The 21,804-nt window shown below is 39.1% G+C and overlaps 1 protein-coding gene across 1 annotated transcript in view; it reads left to right on the forward strand.

Annotated features, from left to right (window-relative positions):
• LOC131057662 (uncharacterized) overlaps positions 1 to 21,571 on the forward strand; it is a 32,514-nt gene extending 10,943 nt beyond the window's left edge. The window contains exons 4-10 of the mRNA XM_059221292.1: positions 8,294 to 8,304; positions 19,188 to 19,290; positions 19,374 to 19,463; positions 19,551 to 19,787; positions 20,279 to 20,881; positions 21,004 to 21,128; positions 21,215 to 21,571. Of these exons, the coding sequence (XP_059077275.1) occupies positions 8,294 to 8,304; positions 19,188 to 19,290; positions 19,374 to 19,463; positions 19,551 to 19,787; positions 20,279 to 20,881; positions 21,004 to 21,128; positions 21,215 to 21,230 (1,185 nt within the window). The 3' untranslated portion in view covers positions 21,231 to 21,571. The remainder of the gene's footprint in view (positions 1 to 8,293; positions 8,305 to 19,187; positions 19,291 to 19,373; positions 19,464 to 19,550; positions 19,788 to 20,278; positions 20,882 to 21,003; positions 21,129 to 21,214) is intronic.
• Positions 21,572 to 21,804: the final 233 nt, after the last annotated feature.

Genomic DNA, 21,804 nt, shown 5'->3' on the forward strand with positions numbered 1-21,804 from the left:
AAATTTGTCTTTGACTTGGGAGTTATACGGTAATTTAACCAAGTCCAACAGTATGGCTATCTATTCAGATGGCGTAGCTGTGGAGATGCAGTTATCTCACGGCTAATGTAAAGACCTAATAGTTTGTTGTTTTATACTCAAAATGAAGATTTAAATACTAAACAGAAATTTGACAGCTTTTCATACCGTTTGCTGTTATCGAAATTGTTGGATTTTGCCAAGATCAAGGGCACAATGAAAAGTATGAAAGAGACAATAGAATGACAAGAACAAACTGTATTCTCATCAATATAAAAATGATCAACTGGATTAACCAATACAATGAATAGAGGCCTGCTTATATAGGCAAGGCCATATGGATGTATGAGCACACAAATATGACAAGTGGCTCAATGAGAAACAAGGGTAGGTAGGAAATAGGTGTGGGTAGGTAGGAGAAATAATATAATATTCCACATGAGGTGGATCACCCACCGAAGGTGGAATTATCACTCCACAATAAGTGGATATGATAATGTAATAACAAGATCAACACCATAAGAGGTGGAATTTCTCCTACACACACTATCCCAATGAGGCACAAACACCCAAGTGTCTCATATCCAAACTACTATGTAATGCATTATCCTAAGTAAACTTAAGTAAGTGTAATAATATCCATGATGAATAATTATTTACACCAACACCCCCCCTTAAGTGCAACTTAGGGGAATGCACTTAAGTCTACAATGCAACTAAGCAATGCAAGATGGGTCCCGGCTACGAGGCCATGATAGGTACCCATGTACAACATGCAAATGCAAGCAAAACAATGCAATGCAATCTCTCACAAACGGAGAAAGGGAGAAAACCCAGTGGGAAAAAACTCCCCCCCAAAAGAGAGATGAAAAAGAATCTCAAGGAAGAAGGACAAAACCTCAAAGAGGAAAAAGTCCCCCCCATAAGACAGGAAGGAGAAGTCAGCTGACCCCCCCTAATGACACATCCCGCACCCCCAAGAGAGCTCGCAACTGCTGGAACTTACTCTCGGTGAAAGGTTTGGTGAATATGTCAGCAACCTGCTCTGCTGTAGAACAATACTGCAAATCAATGACCTGCTCCTGGATGAGCTCTCGGATATAGTGCATATGAATCTCGATGTGTTTGGTCCGCTAGTGCTGGACCGGGTTCTTCGAGATGGCAATGGCACTCTGATTGTCGCAATATAGGACTGTCGGCCGTGGAGTAGTGAACCCAAACTCTGTGAGAATCTGCTGGAGCCAAATGGTCTCAGTCGCTGCGTTAACAGCGCCTCGATACTCAGCCTCAGTCGAAGAGAGAGCAATAGCATGTTGCTTCTTGCTCTGCCAACAAATGGGGCCCGAACCAAGGTGAAAACTGTAACCAGAAGTAGACTTACGATCAACTAGATCGCCAGCCCAATCGGAGTCTGTGTAACCAACCAAGCGAAGTCCTGTGCCTGCTGCATAGTGAATCCCATAGTGATGTGTACCCTGGATGTAATGTAGAATGTGTTTGGCTGCTTTCCAATGAAGCTCATGTGGTTCCTGCATGAAGCGGGAAACCATGCCAACTGCAAATGAAATATCAGGGCGTGTATGAGTCAAGTAGATGAGACTACCCACAAGCTGACGATACAAAGTGGCATCAACTAGTGGAGAAGAACACTGAGCCTCAAGCTTGACTCCTGAAAGAAAGGGAGTCGGGGCAGGCTTACAATCAGCCATATGAAAGCATGCAAGTAGATCAAGAGCATACTTGGGCTGCGATAGAGTAATCCCGGAAGATGACTGTGAAATCTCTATCCCGAGAAAGTAGTGCAAAAGACCCAAGTCAGTCATAGAAAATCTGTCATGCAAAGCAGATTTGACCCTGCTAATGATGGATGAAGTACTCCCTGTAATGATCAAGTCATCAACATAGAGCACAAGTATCAAGTGAGAGTCATCCTGTCGCAAAATGTAGACATTCGGATCGGAATGACACCTGGTGAAACCTGCGGAGAGTAGAAAGGAATCCATCTTGGCATACCAAGCCCTGGGGGCCTGCTTAAGGCCATAGATAGATTTCCTTAATCTGCAAACCAAAGAAGTATCCTGGATGAAACCCTGTGGCTACTCCATATAAATCTCCTCATCAAGATCACCATGAAGAAAGGCACTCTTCACATCCATCTGATGTACAGCCCAACCATGAGCTGCAGCAATAGCAAGTGTCAAACGAATGGAGTTCATCTTAGCTACGGGTGCAAAGGTCTCAGTATAGTCAACACCTGCAACCTGCGAGAAACCTTTGGCAACCAGCCGAGCCTTATACTTATCCACACTACCATCTGCTGCAAATTTGGTTCGATAGATCCACTTACATCGAACCATCTTTCTCCCCTTAGGGAGATGAACTAGATCCCATGTGTTGTTCCTCATCAAGGAACTATACTCTTCCTCCATAGCTTGGTCCCACTCAGGAACCCCTGATGCTTCCCTGAATGTCTGTGGATCAGAAGCGGTAGCAATAAATGCATGTGGATGATCCTGATGTTGTGATCGAGTTCTCCGTGTATCCAAAGGATCCCCAACAAGAGAACCCGCGGACTCAAGTGTCTGTCGAGCCCAACGAGGTCTAGGTGGAGGTGGAGAATGAGGCACCTCAACTACAAATGGACCCTGCGGAGGTGTTACCCTGCGAGTCGGAGTTGAGGGAGTCTCATCGTCTGAATCACTAACATCACTATCCACAATGGAGGAAGGTGGAGGAGGTAGAGAGGCTAAGCTAGGAGAGCTTTCCTCAAAGTGAACACTCCTCTCAATGAATACCTCATGTGTCTCTGGATCCATCAATCTGTATGCCTTAACACCCTCAGGATATCCAACAAATATGCAAGGCCGACTCTGTGGTTCCAATGCCTTGCGTTTCTGTGGAGGAATGCGAGCCCATGCTGGACACCCAAAGACTCTGAAATGTCTCACAATCGGTTTCCTACCAACCCAAGCTTCAAAAGGAGTAATACCTTGTAAAGCTTTGTGAGGAACCCAATTCTGGATGTGTGTGGCACAACTGATAGCCTCTGCCCAAAAGGCGGGATCAAGAGAACGTGCATGGATCATACAGCTAGCCATTTCTTTGAGAGTTCGATTCTTGCGTTCTGCAACCCCATTCTGCTGTGGAGTGTATGCAACAGAATGCTAAAGATCAATCCCCTCAAATGTACAAAAGTCCTCAAGTCTCTTGTTCACATATTCCCTGCCATTATCTGTACGAAGAATCTTGATCACTTTCCCTGATTGCTTTTCCACACGAGCCTTGAAGTCCTGAAATCTGTCAAATACTTCACTCTTATGAATGAGAAAGTAGACCCAAGTGAAGCGGGAGTAGTCATCAATGAAGGTAAGAACATAGCGGGCCTTACTAAATGAAGGTGCTGGAAATGGACCTGCTACATCACTGTGAACAAGTTGAAGAACTTCCAAAGCTCTCCAAGTTTTCTCTTTATCAAATTTCTCTTCGGGATGCTTGCCCATGGAACAACCTGAACATACACCCTCTGAAAAGCTGATTCGAGGAAGACCTGTGACCATGTCTTTAGTGCTGAGCTGCTGAAGATAGCGGTAGTTGAGGTGACCAAACCGCTCATGCCATAGCTTACTTTCTGAATTTGAATGAGTAAGCAAGGCCCTAGAAGGTGAACGTGGCACAAAGTGGGAAAATGAATAAAGCCTTGAGTTGTCATTGACTTGTCCCACTGCTACCAAGGCATCATCATCAAGTTCCTTTACCACAACTGAATCTGGTGTAAACTCAACCTTTTTCCCATTCCCATAGTGAGTGATTTGGTAGATGGAGAGAAGGTTGGTAGACAAGTTAGGAACATAGAGAACATTCTCAAATGTTCCATCATCCATGTCAACTGAACCTTTCCCTTCAACCTCTACTTGTGTATCATCACCTATGTAAATGTGAGGTACCTTAGATGGCTCTAATGAAGAAAACTGCTCCTTTGTAGAACCCATGTGATATGAGGCACCCGAGTCAAGTATCCATTGCTGTGAAGAACCTGTTTTAGCCACAAATGCTTGCCCTTTTCCTTTTGACTGTGAGGAAGAAGAAGAAGATGAATCCTTCTTTGTGTAGGCGGATGGCAAGTTGATGTTGTTTTTCTTGAGAAGATTGGTTAACTCATCAACTTGCTTTGCGTGGCATCGATGCTCATCATGACCATACTTTTTGCAATATGCACAAGTTGGTTTATCCTTCTTAGGTGTTGTCCCCTTCTTGGAAGAGGATTGTTGATTGCCTTGTGATGGAGAGGATGATTGTCCCTTTTCTTGTTGTGGTTGAGACTTAGATTGCTTCTTCTTCTTGTTGGAATTTTTGCCTTGACTTCCTTGATTTCCTTGATTTGCTACCAAAGCCTTGGACTTTGAAGACTTGAGAAGCCCCATGTTCAACAACTTGGATTGTTCCAATATCAACATTTCTGTGAAAGCTTCAAAAGAAGGCATAACATAAGAACTCCCTACTGTCAAACGATGAGTTTGGAAGCTAGATACAAATGCTGCATATTCTGGTGCAAGCTTGTCCAACAAGTTGAATATCAATTGAGCATCCTTTTTGTCTATTCCACAATCCTTTAGCTTTGCTCTTAGCTCATTTGCTTTGGTTACATAATCTTGGATTGTATCAAAATTCTTGGGATCTAAGTTGGTGAGCTCATTATCAATCTGATAGCCTCTGATTTCATCAACTTGTCCATACAATTTCTGAAACATATCCCAAGCCTCTTTAATTGTTTTACACTTCTCAATGTGGAAAATGAGGTCATCTGATACATACTTGCGTAAGGTTCCAAGAGCCATGCAATTCTTAGTGAGCCATTCTAATTGAGCATTTGGATCAGCCTTAGGATCAGGTGGTGCTGTTATTGTTCCATCTATGTAGTGTGTGAGACCCTTTTCCATTAGTTTACTCCATACTTTAATTTTCCATGATGCATAATTATGTGGAGTTAATGGTGGAAACTTATTAGGACTCATTGCAACAAGAATGGAAAGAGCACAAGAGAGGCACAATCACACAAGACACCCCCCCAAATTCACTCAATCAAAGAACCCCCCCCAAATGTGATGATTTTGGCACTTTATAAATAGTGATTTACAATAGTCGCTGTAAGATGCCTCCAAAAAATGAAGATCCCCAAATCCGAAAATAGAAGCCTTCCACGATGTCTCCAAAAACTAATCAACGAAGCCCCAATGGCTCTGATACCATGGTGGATTTTGTCAAGATCAAGGGCACAATGAAAAGCATGAAAGAGACAATAGAATGACAAGAACAAACTGTATTCTCATCAATATAAAAATGATCAACTGGATTAACCAATACAATGAATAGAGGCCTGCTTATATAGGCAAGGCCATATGGATGTATGAGCACACAAATATGACAAGTGGCTCAATGAGAAACAAGGGTAGGTAGGAAATAGGTGTGGGTAGGTAGGAGAAATAATATAATATTCCACATGAGGTGGATCACCCACCGAAGGTGGAATTATCACTCCACAATAAGTGGATATGATAATGTAATAACAAGATCAACACCATAAGAGGTGGAATTTCTCCTACACACACTATCCCAATGAGGCACAAACACCCAAGTGTCTCATATCCAAACTACTATGTAATGCATTATCCTAAGTAAACTTAAGTAAGTGTAATAATATCCATGATGAATAATTATTTACACCAACAGAAATGATACCATGAATATTTGTAGGTGTAGATGATGTCTTGAAAGGCACAAACCTACAGATATATGGCTCATAAGAAATTTGATGTATTTGTGCATAACATATTAGTAGTAGTGATAGATAATTGCTGGACTCCAGGGCCTGAACCATAGCCTTCTTGATTCATCCAAATACATAACAGATTCACCTGAATAAAGGACATGTATAATAGTAAGGATGACGTTATCAGCTCTAAGGTCCATGTGTCAACAAACACTCCTGAAAAGACATATTGATAGTTTGAAGCTTGAAATTTTGATAGCAAAAAACCTCATTTTGCAAGACATTCACTGCCATTATTGGAAGGATATTTTAACGATGCTCAATTCTTAGGAAGAAAGATATGCTGTTGAATAATCTGAAAATACTTCTGAGGATTCTAAAATAGAAACTTTGAAAAACAGGGTATGTATGTGAATGCAGACAACTACTGACTATCAAGCAGTTCAAAATGATGTGGTAGACATGTAGGCAAAAAGTGGGAGCACCGACAGGGCATGCTAACTGTTTGACAAAATGCATAGAAAAAATGTGATCTTATTGAATGCCATGATTGCACGATATGCACATAATGGATTCGTTGAAAAGGCTTTAGAAAATTTCAAGCAAATGCAATCGGCAGGTGTGAAGCCAAATTACACAACCTTTGCCAACATCCTCCCTGCCTGTGTCAAAATTGAAGCTTTGAAAAATAGGGTATGGACATCCATCAAAGCATAGACAAAACGTGGGTTTGCAGAATACGCATAAAAATAATTTGTTGAAAAATCTTTTGAAACTTCTAACTAAACGCATTTGATAGGTGTAAAGGTAGATTTCAACAACGTTTGCTTGTGTCCTCCCTGGCTGTGCCAAAATGGGAGCCTTGAATAGGGTATGAATGTACATCAAAGCATAATGGTAGGGAGAATTGGGTAGGGGGATAGGGTTTCTGTAGACACTATCAAAAAGAAACTCAAAATACAGAAGCCCTAAGAAAACACAAAGTCTAATATCACCCAAAATAGGGCCTTCACTATCTTCTTCCCCAAGTCTAATCCCTAGGCCTCCATATTTGCATCAGAATCAAAATTAGAATATATGAATTGCTAGACGAAGAGGGCTTCAATTTATTTTTTCTGGGCACACATATTTTCCCTGTCAACTAGAACCCTTGTGAGATGCCAATATTTGAAGACAATTTTGAACTCTGAACATTCGTAAGAAGGGCTGGCAGCATTTATACAATCTGAAAATCTTAAGCAATCATTGTTTTTGAACTCCTCTTAAGATGGTGCTTGAGATTTTATGAAAATGGTCTAGAATTTTCAGAGGCACAAACAATAGCTACTACTTTATTGATATTTAACTTTCATCGCAAAAACAATGAAACTCCCAATCCAAAACTGGGTGTTCAGAAAAACTGATGCAACAATGGGAAACTGGGTCGTTAGAAAACAGGGAGAAAAAATACAAATGTCAGTGAATCAAAATATCACTCGATTGTAAATAAGATTTCAGTCTTAAAGTACCAAATTTTGTGGAAAATCACCTGAAAAAAGCAATGCAGAGTTCCTGATTCCGAGAGTGTATCCACTAATGCCTTCAATCAACCTTTCTCTGCAGCAAGTAGAATGCACCATAATGAAAATGTTGTTAATTTTTTAAACTGAAAAATTGATAAAATCTGTAAGAGCATTTATTAAATAAGTAAATTATATTAATGAAATGAGATCTTTTAACTAACTTCCAGTGAGACCTTGTTTTAATGAAGTTGGCTGGGATTTCTTAGAATGATGCTACACTTATGGTGTGTGGACAATGATCAAAGGTTTGTTACCATTGCAAATGTTATGTCCTTTTATGTGTACTGTGTATGATCAACTCATAGGCAGTATAGATGATTGTCTACCTTGATCCATTATGATGACTGTTCATGAAGCATTGAAACAATGATTTTGGATTGTTCACAGTCCTTTCACAGTCACTGTCTACAACATTACCCTATACAAATCTGCTCAAATTACTTAGAAAGAAAATCTGTAATGGGTGCTATATTTGTAGCTTTTACATTCCAAAGAATTGGTTAGGTGTGTATATTTTTAAAAATTTCAATTCAGCACGCTTGTAGGGTGACAATATTTGACATGGATCTTTTGAAGGCAATTACTGTTGCTCTTTGTTCTCTTTAGAAGTCTGTTTAATAGACCATTGGGCGGTCTATGATTTTCAAGGCTTTAAGGCAGAATGCGTCTTGGGAGACCATATTTTACAGATATCTTTTGTTTCTATGGTCTATTTATGTTTTTCTATGGTCGTTTAATGTGGATAAGAATAGAAGAGCACCCAAAATCTACATATATGATCTCATAGCATTCTGCCATGGATTATGACTCTGATTATGATTGTCTTTTTCTGTATTTTCAAATTTTTTAGAGTATACAAAACTTTTTCTAGTGGCCATGGGTCCTATACGCATATGTTCTCTAATCAATATTTTCTTATTTTTATGTCATTTTTTGTTTTTTTAAGAATGTGGTCAGGGATGTGTTGACGTGTATTTTGTACACCATCATACACAGAATAAAATACCTAAAGGCATCTTATCCTCTCTTGAATAAAGTCTCTAACTGCTGAAGATTCGCATGAAGGATCAGTTAGGATGACTCCAATGTTCTGGTTAGTAGGGTCTCTACGTATGGATAAACTCCAGTGGTATGATGTGATTTGCTGGAATCACAAGGGGACTTACATCTGATGATTGAACTTCCGATCTGCTTTGCTGGAACACAGGCTCTTACTGGCTTAGATTTGAAAAAAAGGAAAAAGGATGAGGGCGAAGAGAAGATCTAATCCTAATACTAAGAATGTAGGAGCAATGATTTGATTTTTTGATGAAACTCTAACTAGGTCTTGTTTTGACATCAATGGACCATCTCCACAAGGCTAGTGCGATCTTCTAAGGGAAGCTTTATGATGTTCAAATCATCACCGCAGGCATAGACACCATCAAGTTGATGCATATCAATGAAGAAGCGACAAATTGAAATTGAGCTTAAGCTGAATGATTCCAGTTGACTACACAAGGCAAGTCTGCAATCAACAAACTGCTAGTAGTATGGATATACGAATTCCACCATCAATCAATCACATTTCCTCCATTCATCTAATCATCTACCATCTAGGATTGAAGACTCAACAAGAAACCATGCAAATTGCAAGAAATGACACACTTCACCATTACTTCAATGAAAATGGAGTTTGTTTACAATCAATGGCAACAATTTCTTGCCTTGTCCTCCTATTCTACTCTAATTACTATTCTATCAATTTCTAACTACTAACTGTTTTCTATTATTTACAACCCTCTCTAATCTTCTTTACAAAATGAAATGTCTGGGCTTATATAGTGCCCACAATACAATTTGATGGCTTAGATCAATTCAAGATCAATGGCCAAGATTCAACAATGAAAACCCTAATTAGGGTTTGTTACAACCATTACATAACATTTAATTTTTTGACCAATGATAAAATTGTATTGCTTGGACACATGTCCTCTCTAGAAAATTCCACCAATGGATAGCTGGGGTAGGTACATCGGAGTTTGTGCCACCTTCCATGAGTTAAGTACATTGAATCTGGACATGCTGAGGTGGACCTCACTGATTGGAGAAATGATGACTAGGACGCCACCTCATTTGACACTTGTAACTTGGTAGACATTCAACTTGATGTTGTTGAGAAGCTTGCTTTAATTAATTCATCTGGAACTATTTACTTCTTCAACGAGCCCTTGTTCTAACTCCATGTGTCCTTGATGTGCAGGATGATGATGTACCTCGCCTTGGAACGCTGGATTGAAAGAGGTCGCCCCTGTCCTGGCTTGATCGTCCCAGCGAAGACCGTCCTTGATCTGGCTTGATTTTCCTTGATGAGATCTCCATTTGATGCCTACACAACATTTCAAAATTAGAAACTAGATCTTGCAATGAATAGCATAGATTAGAGAGTAAATTTTAGGAAACCTCATGATAAGTCTTAGAATTATCATTTCCTAAAAAACGATTGGGCTATTACAATTCAAAATTCAAAATTCAAAATTTAAGGTTATGACGATCAAAATTCAAAATTAAAACAAGGGATCTTGCCATACCTTATTTGAGAGCTTAACTCTAAAATGCAAAATAAAGGAATTTGCCCAGGCAAAAATCAAAATTTGAAGCCTTTGACTTGATCTTGAAGGATAATGAACGTCCTCTTTATTAATTCGCTACCCTTGGGGATATCTTTGATGTGTTCTTCAATGTCCTTGGCAAGTTCGCCTAACTTGAAACTCGAACTCCTTTGATAATGCTTGCACCTTCCCATTGAAATTCGCTCCTCCTCTTGAATGATAATTTCGCACTTCCTTTGTATACTTCAAATCGCATATGAAAGAGGATGCTTGAATAATGATTTAAAAAATGAAATAAACACCTCCTTTTGTAAGCGCTCACCTCTCACAATTACCTCTAGGCCGACTTTGATAAAATGAGGCAATTAAAACGATTTTAAATAAATAATAATGGCCGACCTTGACAAAATAAACCCCAGCGCTCAACTTGATTTTATAATTAATTAACTTTATGCCTTTATAATTAATTTTTTTTTTTGATTTTTAATAGGCAAAATTAATTAATAAATGTAATGCGTTATTTTTTAAATGCCACTTAATTAAATTTTCAAAACCTATCGAATTTAGCATTTAAAATAAATTCAATTGTTTGTTTTGGAGCCAAAATGGAAAGATGAAAAAAAAATACAAACCTCATCGCCCTGGTCCCTGACTGAGGGACAGGAGCGATCCATCATCTTGGTCTTGATTCTTGCAATTTTAACGTTCAAAGTCCTCATCTCCACGTTGAATTTGCCACTTTCGTTGGGTCCTTCGAGCTTGAGTGTCTTGCTTATGTGGACAAATGCCTTTTATGACCATTATCGCCCTGGTCCCTTGGAGAGGGACATGAGCGATCCTAGTGTTTTCTCCTTGACCTTTGTAACTTCAAACTTCAACCTTCATTGTGAGGAACAAACAATGCTATTCTTTCACTCCCCTTTCGTTTCACTTGAATTTTACAAGACACTTAGACGTTTGGAAGGATCATCACCCTTGTCCCTTGAAGAGGGACAGGAGCGATCTTGAAGCTCTAGCCAAAAATGCGTCATCTTTAACCTTGGTTCCTCGTTCATTGCCTCTTAAAGGATATCCTTGATCTTGCCTATCCTTGCATTGTCTTGATTTTAAAGGAATATGAGTGTTTAAATAAAAATCGCTTTGGTCCTTGTCCAAAGGACAGGAGCGATATAACTTTCTTATTCAAATTGGTATATTTTGACGTTCGACACCTTTGCATATCACCTTGTTAAGACGCCTTAGATCTTGTGTGATCCTACAAAACCTTGACTTGGCATGAATTTGAAGGAAAATGAAGGATCCTATGCAAATCGCCCTGGTCCCTTGGAGAGGGACAGGAGCGATATAGCCTCTTTGTCCAATTTGATGATCGTTTAACGTTTGAAGCCTTTGAATATCATCTTCTAACCGTGCCTTGGACCTTTTACCACCTTGCAAAACCTTAACCTCACGTGATTTTTGAGAGATTTGGCCAATATGATTAATATCGCTCTGGTCTCTTCCTGAGGGACAGGAGCGAACTTTAAGATTTTGAGCTTGTCTTTGTTTCCATCCACTTGCCATCGCTTTCATAATGTAAGATGAAGTCCCTTGATCCTTCTTAATCACTTGATACTTGTTTAACTTTTGAAATCTATGCCTTTATGGAAATATCGCTCTGGTCCCTTCCTGAGGGACAGGAGCGAATTAGGTGTCTTGATGTAATTCCTTCAACATAGGCGACTTTGGATACTTCGTCCTTCATTAAGATGCCTTAAAATGTCTTCACCACCTTGTACTTCATCTTGGAGTGTCTTGAATTTGGAGGAACGACAATATAATCATTATATCGCCCTGGTCCCTTGGAGAGGGACAGGAGCGATCCTGGTCTTGTGGGCTTCATTTTACATTACCACCTTCAAAAATTGTCTTCAACTGTCTTGTCATACCTCCTTTCATTCATCCATGCCTTGGAATTCTTTCAAACTTGGCAAGAAAATCATTTAAGACAAAAATCGCTCTGGTCCCTGCCTGAGGGACAGGAGCGAACTTGGGCATTTGGGTCCCTTGTTGACGTTTTGTAATCTTCAATTTATCTTCAACGGGTTCAACTCACCTCCTTTCTTGCCTTCAAACATAAAACTGACTTGATCTTTGCCCAGAACGTACCTTATGAAGAATTTCGCTCTGGTCCCTGGGAGAGGGACAGGAGCTACAAAGAACTTCGCCCTGGTCCCTGACTGAGGGACAGGAGCGATTTTGGCATTTTGGGTCACTCTTCTTCACGATGGCACTTCAAGTTATATTCATTTGATAAAATGCACCTCTTTTGACCTCTTCAAATCGTCAAGTCGTTAAAATCCTGTAAGGACAAAGCAATATTTGATTTCGAGCTCCGGTCCCTTACTGAGGGACAGGAGCGATTTTGACTCCTGGAGGCATTTCCGTGTTTGTGAAATTCTTCAATTTATATTCAACGGAAAGATCACGCCTTTCTTCATCACTTCCCATTCACAATTCATCTTGACTCTGCAAGGACAATAAGATTTTTGAAAACGAGCTCCGGTCCTTCACTGAGGGACAGGAGCGATTTTGCTCCTACAGGCCAAAATATCATGATTTCGCACATTTAATCACTTCACAAGGCAAAAACAAATCATTCCCAATGCCCAGGATCAAAAATCAAAAACTCAAAATTTGGTCAAAAATTACTCAATTGGACAGAATTCATATTTCTTCATCAACACTTAGACAAATTTAAGCTTTGCACTCAAAATTCCAATTGAAAATAGACCATTCTGGCGAATTCATTTCATCAAAATTGCATCCTACGAAAGGAAGCTCAAAAAGCTCTTAGGACTAACTGGATTCTGGCCTGAAACCGTCAAAATGAAAAACCCTAAGGCTTGACCCTAATCCAGACAACTAACAAACTAAATCAAAATCCTAAAATGCAAAGCGAAAACGAGCAAAGCGAGCAAAAAACATGGGTCCCCATTTGCAATGGGGCGATGTGTGAAAACGTCACAACATCTAGCGCCACCTTGAATAAATGTTGAAAAACATTTCAAAGATAAAGACTCAATCGACACCTAGAACCTCTGGAAGATTCAACCTAGCTCATCAAGGGATTAGAAAATGCACTCAAAGTAGAAGGAGAATCCTTAACCAGATCTAGACACTTAGTCTTTGATTACCCAGGTGTGTGCAAGTGTATTCATTCCTCTCGACAAGACAATTATAACCTTCAGGTTCCCCTGTGATTAGCTACGTAGTTTATCTAAACTTCAAAAGCATCCTGGATAGAGCCTCGCTGCCAGTCAGACGTCCATAGTCCCGACGAGGTTATCGCCGCAAGCTCACGAACATTGCTCCATTGCCAGTCGGGCGTCTATAGCCCCGATGGAGTTACTTGCATATTCCCTTTAGCCAATTTTAATATTTCATTTCATTTCACTTTTCTCTTCATTTTTCTCTTTCATTTTCTCTTTTTTCTCATTTTTTCCTTTTGATATTGCTTTTTTCACTCCGTCAATTCCTTTGGCTCGTAAGCAGTGAAGCTTACTAGGGTTTGAGGATTGCGGTGGCGTTGAAGTCAGATTTTGGATTTTTCACCAATCACAGCTTTGCCTGAAAACCATAATGACTCGGAGTCCATTAATGTGTGAAGATATAGTAATCAACAGATGTCGGCATCAAGACACAGAAAATGATTCCCTTCCAAGTCAAATACAATTCCTAGTCAGATGATAAAGCTGAAGAGGAACAACCTCGGATTCCAAACACTTCATGAATAGATATCTAAGAAATGAGTCTAACATAAGATCCAGGATGTTGCCAGTGTGTGAGCAACAACACAAACACCCTTCTCACAAAATGGAGACTCCCACTCAAGACACCTAAACTAAAGCAAACCGACCGACCAAACCGACTCAAAGCAAACTAAACTAAAACGCACACCAAAGCAAACTATCTAAAGAAAGCAAACAACTAAACTACCTGAGCCACACTAGATCATGAGTCAAATGACTCAAGGCAAATTAAGAACAAGGCCCAAAAGACCTCTAATCTAAAAACACGAAAAGAAAACCTACTCTAAACCTATATACAAGAGTCCTAGACTCGACACGACCCAAAGAAGCAAAATATATACATGACTTTACATGATTTCTCAGGTTGTGCAACAGGAGCATGGCAAACGTGATAGTTCTCAATCGGGCAAATTCATCCTTAAACACAGAAAGGCAAACTCTCACCATGCATTTCTCATACTCAAGCAAGTTTTCACTCAAAATGATCAACTGAGGTAATTCGTTAGGACCATGATCAACCCAGATGCAAGTTGTTTTCCCAAAATCCCCATAATCAAAATCATAATAACTTTCAAAGCTAGGATTAAGGAAAGAGACAACCTGGCATATTTCAGGCTCAGACGGCACTGCATTGTTGGAGGTGAGGTCACCAGCTGTTTCAGGAGGTCGCCATTGATGATGAATCATTCCACGAGTATCCACAACATGTTGATCTTGATTAGGAAGTTCTTGAAACAAGCTTAGCGCCCCTTCGAATAGCTCAAGATTCTCTGTTTTCACTGAGATATCTTGCATAAACCAGGCATTTTCATGAAATATTGTAAGCATATCTTCAAAAATGAGAGTCTCCTGGATGGATTGAGCTTCAAACATCTCTTCTAGTTGATCAAATGTAATCTCAGGTGACCTTTCTTCTTCAAGCATAGTCTCGGGAGGTCGGAGTTGATGATGGATCATATCACTCACAATAATTTTCTTATCTAGAAAAAAATTTGACAGTGATTCCATTTGTGTTTCCTATACAAGATCCTTCAACACTTCCTCAAATATCATAATGGTGATGAAATCTTCAAGCGCCCCTTTGAATTGTTCTTCATATCTGGGCTCACTTATGATGATCTGTAATTCTTCATTCAACATCTCAACTTGATTGTCTTCTTCAATGAGGCCATTTGAAACATCTTGTAATTCAATCTCAAGGATCTCCTTTTGTAGCATAAACGAGAATTCTTCAAGGAATGAGTCGTCCTCTTCTTTAATTGCTTGTTCAACTCCTGGATCTTCCTTTATCATTGCTTGAGTACTCTCAATGGCTTCTTCAACTTTTGTTTCATGATATTCCTTTTCAGGTGCAAGGCATGGCAAGCTATCCATTGTAATACACTGATCATCAGGTGCACTAGTATCATCAACGTACACTTGATCCTTCTCACATTCAGGTGCTGGAACGATGTCTTGTTCATATGTTCTCCTAAATTCGGCTGCGAGATGTGCACCCCAAGATCTGTTCATAATGCATTCTTCCTCGGACAAAGTTGGCATTCCAAACTGGTTTCTGACTTGATTGATAGCCATTTCACATACTGAGCAAGTAAATTCAGAGTGAGGTGAGTTGTGAATTCTACACCACAATCGTAGCAATATGTTCTCTAAATGTATTTCACCATCCAAAATGAGTTGACTCTCGATCATCCACATGAAGCTTAGAAGAGGATCTTTGCTCTCTAGGACACTGAAGTTGCCTTCTTCTGTTTTTGGCCTGGGGACATCCCAAAAGAAGATTTTTCCCTGCGCTGCCGATTCCATCCTTGATAAGTACTTCAAGCAATGCATTTCATCATGTTCCTCTGTCTCGTGAACTCGACACTGCCCTAGTCTTGCAAACTCGGACAATCTGCGTGGATAAAGTTGTGTATCTAACATCCACCAAAGTTCAGGAAAATCAACTTGTTGCTCCTCGTGAAACTGTTGTTGCTCCATGAGAAATCTTTTCTTTTTTTTTTATTTTTTGATTTTTCAATTTTTTTGGATTTTCTATTTTTCACTTTTTTTTGGATTTTCTGGTTTTTCACTTTTTTTTTTAATTTTCTGGTTTTTCACTTTTTTTGGATTTTCTGGAATAAGAGAGATCTTGAATATCTCAGATTCAACTGGAACGTTCAACTGGTTCCAGCTTGATTCCTTCTTGCATAAGTCCAACTGATGACCCAACGATCACCTTCCTTCTTTGTTTGAGAAAATGCTTTCCACTGATCTTCCTTGGATTCAAGAGTTCGTGTTCGCTATCAGGCACTCCTAATTCAATTCTGTCGAGCGTAGAGGAGGGTACCTTGATAAAATTTTGACGTCCAACTGTTCAGCCCTCCTTCTAGCGCCAATTCAGTTGACGTGTATTTTGTACACCATCATACACAGAATAAAATACCTAAAGGCATCTTATCCTCTCTTGAATAAAGTCTCTAACTGCTGAAGATTCGCATGAAGGATCAGTTAGGATGACTCCAATGTTCTGGTTAGTAGGGTCTCTACGTATGGATAAACTCCAGTGGTATGATGTGATTTGCTGGAATCACAAGGGGACTTACATCTGATGATTGAACTTCCGATCTGCTTTGCTGGAACACAGGCTCTTACTGGCTTAGATTTGAAAAAAAGGAAAAAGGATGAGGGCGAAGAGAAGATCTAATCCTAATACTAAGAATGTAGGAGCAATGATTTGATTTTTTGATGAAACTCTAACTAGGTCTTGTTTTGACATCAATGGACCATCTCCACAAGGCTAGTGCGATCTTCTAAGGGAAGCTTTATGATGTTCAAATCATCACCGCAGGCATAGACACCATCAAGTTGATGCATATCAATGAAGAAGCGACAAATTGAAATTGAGCTTAAGCTGAATGATTCCAGTTGACTACACAAGGCAAGTCTGCAATCAACAAACTGCTAGTAGTATGGATATACGAATTCCACCATCAATCAATCACATTTCCTCCATTCATCTAATCATCTACCATCTAGGATTGAAGACTCAACAAGAAACCATGCAAATTGCAAGAAACGACACACTTCACCATTACTTCAATGAAAATGGAGTTTGTTTACAATCAATGGCAACAATTTCTTGCCTTGTCCTCCTATTCTACTCTAATTACTATTCTATCAATTTCTAACTACTAACTGCTTTCTATTATTTACAACCCTCTCTAATCTTCTTTACAAAATGAAATGTCTGGGCTTATATAGTGCCCACAATACAATTTGATGGCTTAGATCAATTCAAGATCAATGGCCAAGATTCAACAATGAAAACCCTAATTAGGGTTTGTTACAACCATTACATAACATTTAATTTTTTGACCAATGATAAAATTGTATTGCTTGGACACATGTCATCTCTAGAAAAATCGACCAATGGATAGCCAGGGTAGGTACATCGGAGTTTGTGCCACCTTCCATGAGTTAAGTACATTGAATCTGGACATGCTGAGGTGGACCTCACTGATTGCCTCTTAAAGGATATCCTTGATCTTGCCTATCCTTGCATTGTCTTGATTTTAAAGGAATATGAGTGTTTAAATAAAAATCGCTTTGGTCCTTGTCCAAAGGACAGGAGCGATATAACTTTCTTATTCAAATTGGTATATTTTGACGTTCGACACCTTTGCATATCACCTTGTTAAGACGCCTTAGATCTTGTGTGATCCTACAAAACCTTGACTTGGCATGAATTTGAAGGAAAATGAAGGATCCTATGCAAATCGCCCTGGTCCCTTGGAGAGGGACAGGAGCGATATAGCCTCTTTGTCCAATTTGATGATCGTTTAACGTTTGAAGCCTTTGAATATCATCTTCTAACCGTGCCTTGGACCTTTTACCACCTTGCAAAACCTTAACCTCACGTGATTTTTGAGAGATTTGGCCAATATGATTAATATCGCTCTGGTCCCTTCTTGAGGGACAGGAGCGAACTTTAAGATTTTGAGCTTGTCTTTGTTTCCATCCACTTGCCATCGCTTTCATAATGTAAGATGAAGTCCCTTGATCCTTCTTAATCACTTGATACTTGTTTAACTTTTGAAATCTATGCCTTTATGGAAATATCGCTCTGGTCCATTCCTGAGGGACAGGAGCGAATTAGGTGTCTTGATGTAATTCCTTCAACATAGGCGACTTTGGATACTTCGTCCTTCATTAAGATGCCTTAAAACGTCTTCACCACCTTGTACTTCATCTTGGAGTGTCTTGAATTTGGAGGAACGGCAATATAATCATTATATCGCCCTGGTCCCTTGGAGAGGGGCAGGAGCGATCCTGGTCTTGTGGGCTTCATTTTACATTACCACCTTCAAAAATTGTCTTCAACTGTCTTGTCATACCTCCTTTCATTCATCCATGCCTTGGAATTCTTTCAAACTTGGCAAGAAAATCATTTAAGACAAAAATCGCTCTGGTCCCTGCGTGAGGGACAGGAGCGAACTTGGGCATTTGGGTCCCTTGTTGACGTTTTGTAATCTTCAATTTATCTTCAACGGGTTCAACTCACCTCCTTTCTTGCCTTCAAACATAAAACTGACTTGATCTTTGCCCAGAACGTACCTTATGAAGAATTTCGCTCTGGTCCCTGGGAGATGGACGGGAGCTACAAAGAACTTCGCCCTGGTCCCTGACTGAGGGATAGGAGTGATTTTGGCATTTTGGGTCACTCTTCTTCATGACGACACTTCAAGTTATCTTCAACGGGTTCAACTCACCTCTTTTGACCTCTTCAAATCGTCAAGTCGTTAAAATCCTGTAAGGACAAAGCAATATTTGATTTCGAGCTCCGGTCCCTTACTGAGGGACAGGAGTGATTTTGACTCCTGGAGGCATTTCCGTGTTTGTGAAATTCTTCAATTTATATTCAACGGAAAGATCACGCCTTTCTTCATCACTTCCCATTCACAATTCATCTGGACTCTGCAAGGACAATAAGATTTTTGAAAACGAGCTCCGGTCCTTCACTGAGGGACAGGAGCGATTTTGCTCCTACAGGCCAAAATATCATGATTTCGCACATTTAATCACTTCACAAGGCAAAAACAAATCATTCCCAATGCCCAGGATCAAAAATCAAAAACTCAAAATTTGGTCAAAAATTACTCAATTGGACAGAATTCATATTTCATAATCAACACTTGACAAATTTAAGCTCTGCACTCAAAATTCCAATTGAAAATAGACCATTCTGGCGAATTCATTTCATCAAAATTGCATCCTACGAAAGGAAGCTCAAAAAGCTCTTAGGACTAACTGGATTCTGGCCTGAAAACGTCAAAATGAAAAACCCTAAGGCTTGACCCTAATCCAGACAACTAACAAACTAAACCAAAATCCTAAAACGCAAAGCGAAAACGAGCAAAGCGAGCAAAAAACATGGGTCCCCATTTGCAATGGGGCGATGTGTGAAAACGTCACAACAGGATGCTACCAATTCTACTATGGGGGATCCTCCGATCTTAAATGCTTTGATTGATATGTTAAAAAATGGACAAGGACAACAAATTACTATTATGGTGCATGAGGTAAGCTTAAAATTTGTCTTTTGTATGCTAAATTATCTTATGTTCCCTATTATATTATGCTAATTTATGTTTGTGGAATGCAGGCCATCTCGAAAGTAACTCCATCGAGCATGAATCTTGTTGGCATGAAGGATCCATCTGTGCCCTCCACTACATCTACTGTTATGCCAGACGTAAGATTCAATCATATGTTTGTGTGGGTTTGATTATGTTATTGTCACCTATTATACCATCCTAATATTTATATTTGTGCCTTATAGGATATTTCAAGGATTACTCCAACAAACACTAATGTTCCTGATGTGGGTTCAATCAGAATTCTCCCACCAATAACCGAACAAGTTTCCTTAAGGAGTCTCATAGATTCACAATCAAGAATACTAAGGCTCCTACCAGATACTCTTGAAAATGTTCCAACCAGACAAGAAATACTTGTACAAATTCAGTTATGGGAAAGGGCATTGTTGGAGAGTGCAGGGCCTACCTCAAATGAACAGGTAAAATTAATTATAGATTTTCATTTTCATAATTTAACAATTAATGTTTTTTTATTGTGTTTTATTTTCTTTAAACACTATGATTAGAACTTTATTATGATTGGTCATTAACATTTACTCAATGGTTGTCGTCTTCATTTGTAGCATTGTAGATACTTTGGTCACTACAACTTAAGATGAACCGTCTCTGTTACATGCAACATCCTCTAGATACTTCTTCCTAGGTCCCAATAACAAAGATGGAATGAACATAATCAGAACTATGAATGCTTGCGCACCAATCCCAATCAAAACAAACAAAATCAAAACTACAAATATTGTCAAACAATCTTTCTCTTTATTGTTAGACCTTTATTCTTGTTGACTGTTGCAACTTGAACAGTGATGTATCCAAAAATGTCTTGGATCATCTTCATACTACTGGCTGCTTAGAAATAGTTTCATATTTTGGTTGGGTTTCTGACAATTTCACAATCTCACCGTAAATACAGGAAATAAATGACAAAGTGATTGATGCACCTATAGGAGCATCTACCTCAACCCCTAAGACTACAACAATATCCTCAGTGACTACAAAAGGAACGCAAGAAGTTACAATCTTGTTCACCTCAGAAGGAAATGTCTTGAAGGATGAAGTGGGGTTAAAATTTTTTCACTTTATTTTTCGTCGTGCAAAACAATTATTTGGAAATACCATTCAAATGGATTGGAGGAAGCAATCCAATGCTAAGAAAGAGGAACTCTTTAAAGATGTCATAACAACATTTGGAAATCTTGGTTTTAATAAGGATATTATTCTTGATATTGCACGGAAATACATGCACTCTAAACGAGATAATTTAAGGTCGAAGCTGACAAAAGACTTGAGATATCCACATCCAGCTTGGATTACAGACCAAGTGACATGGGATGAACTCATGAAAGATGCCAAATATAAGAGGAAAGCCCACAATAATCCAAACTATAGGCCATCTACACGAGGAGGATCTAAAAGACACCTTCGAGATACAACAAAAGCAACCCAAGCTAGGGTGTCAAGTATTGGATCCCATAAATTAGGATCTGGTAGGTATAATGGCATTCATGGTGGTTTGGTGAGTGAATATTTTCATCTACTGTATTTTTCTTTTTCATAAAATGTCATGAAAAACTTCTAAGTTAATTGTATCTTATGATTCATTATACCTTGTAAATTTGGTTATGTTTGTTAACGTAGGTTCACCAATTTCAAAAGGAAGCTTCAGAGGATGACCTAAAATATGCTTTATTACATGGTTCCCAAGGCTTACGACAACATTTGTTAGATCGAGGGGAGATTTTAGTGAGTGGTCAGAATCTGAGGTAAGTTCTTTATAATATCATATGACTTATGCAATAATTTAACTAGAGTTAAGTTATTTAAATAAGTTAAATTGTTTTGTGTATAGGAAGCCCAACAATTAAACTCATCAGGTAGTGAGCATCAAGAGGAGGTAGAGGATCATGATGAATTGTTTGTTGCACAAAATGATTCGATTGTCATTCCTGAAACTCAGCAGGAAACCATCCTTGAATTTCAACAAGTGGGAGACAACAATATTGAGGAGGGTGTTCAATGTGATGAACTATCCACACCCACAATCAGAAAGGTGCCTCGTAAAAAGAGGACACAAAGCAAGAGGATGGATAGAAACAAATGAACAGAAGACATATTTGCTTCCTATCCTTGTTCAGTTTTCATTGCTATTATAAACCTAATTTATATATCATCATATTTGTTTAATTAATTCTTGTGAATTTATTTATTGTCAAGCTCTTCCTTAAGAACATGTAGTGTTGGCTGTTTCTTAAATAGTTATCAATTTTGATTAGGAAAGTAAGTAACTGTACTTGGTTTACAGGTTGCTAAATTCCAGTAGCCTCACACTAATGATACCACATTGATAAATTATAACTTCCCATACATAAGCGGTGATAAGGGTTGGAAGTCGCTGTTTAAGAAAATAAGCGATGCAAAGTTTGCTTAAGCTGGGTTTTG

Source organism: Cryptomeria japonica, chromosome 5 (assembly GCF_030272615.1).
Source record: "Cryptomeria japonica chromosome 5, Sugi_1.0, whole genome shotgun sequence".
NCBI lineage: Eukaryota > Viridiplantae > Streptophyta > Pinopsida > Cupressales > Cupressaceae > Cryptomeria > Cryptomeria japonica.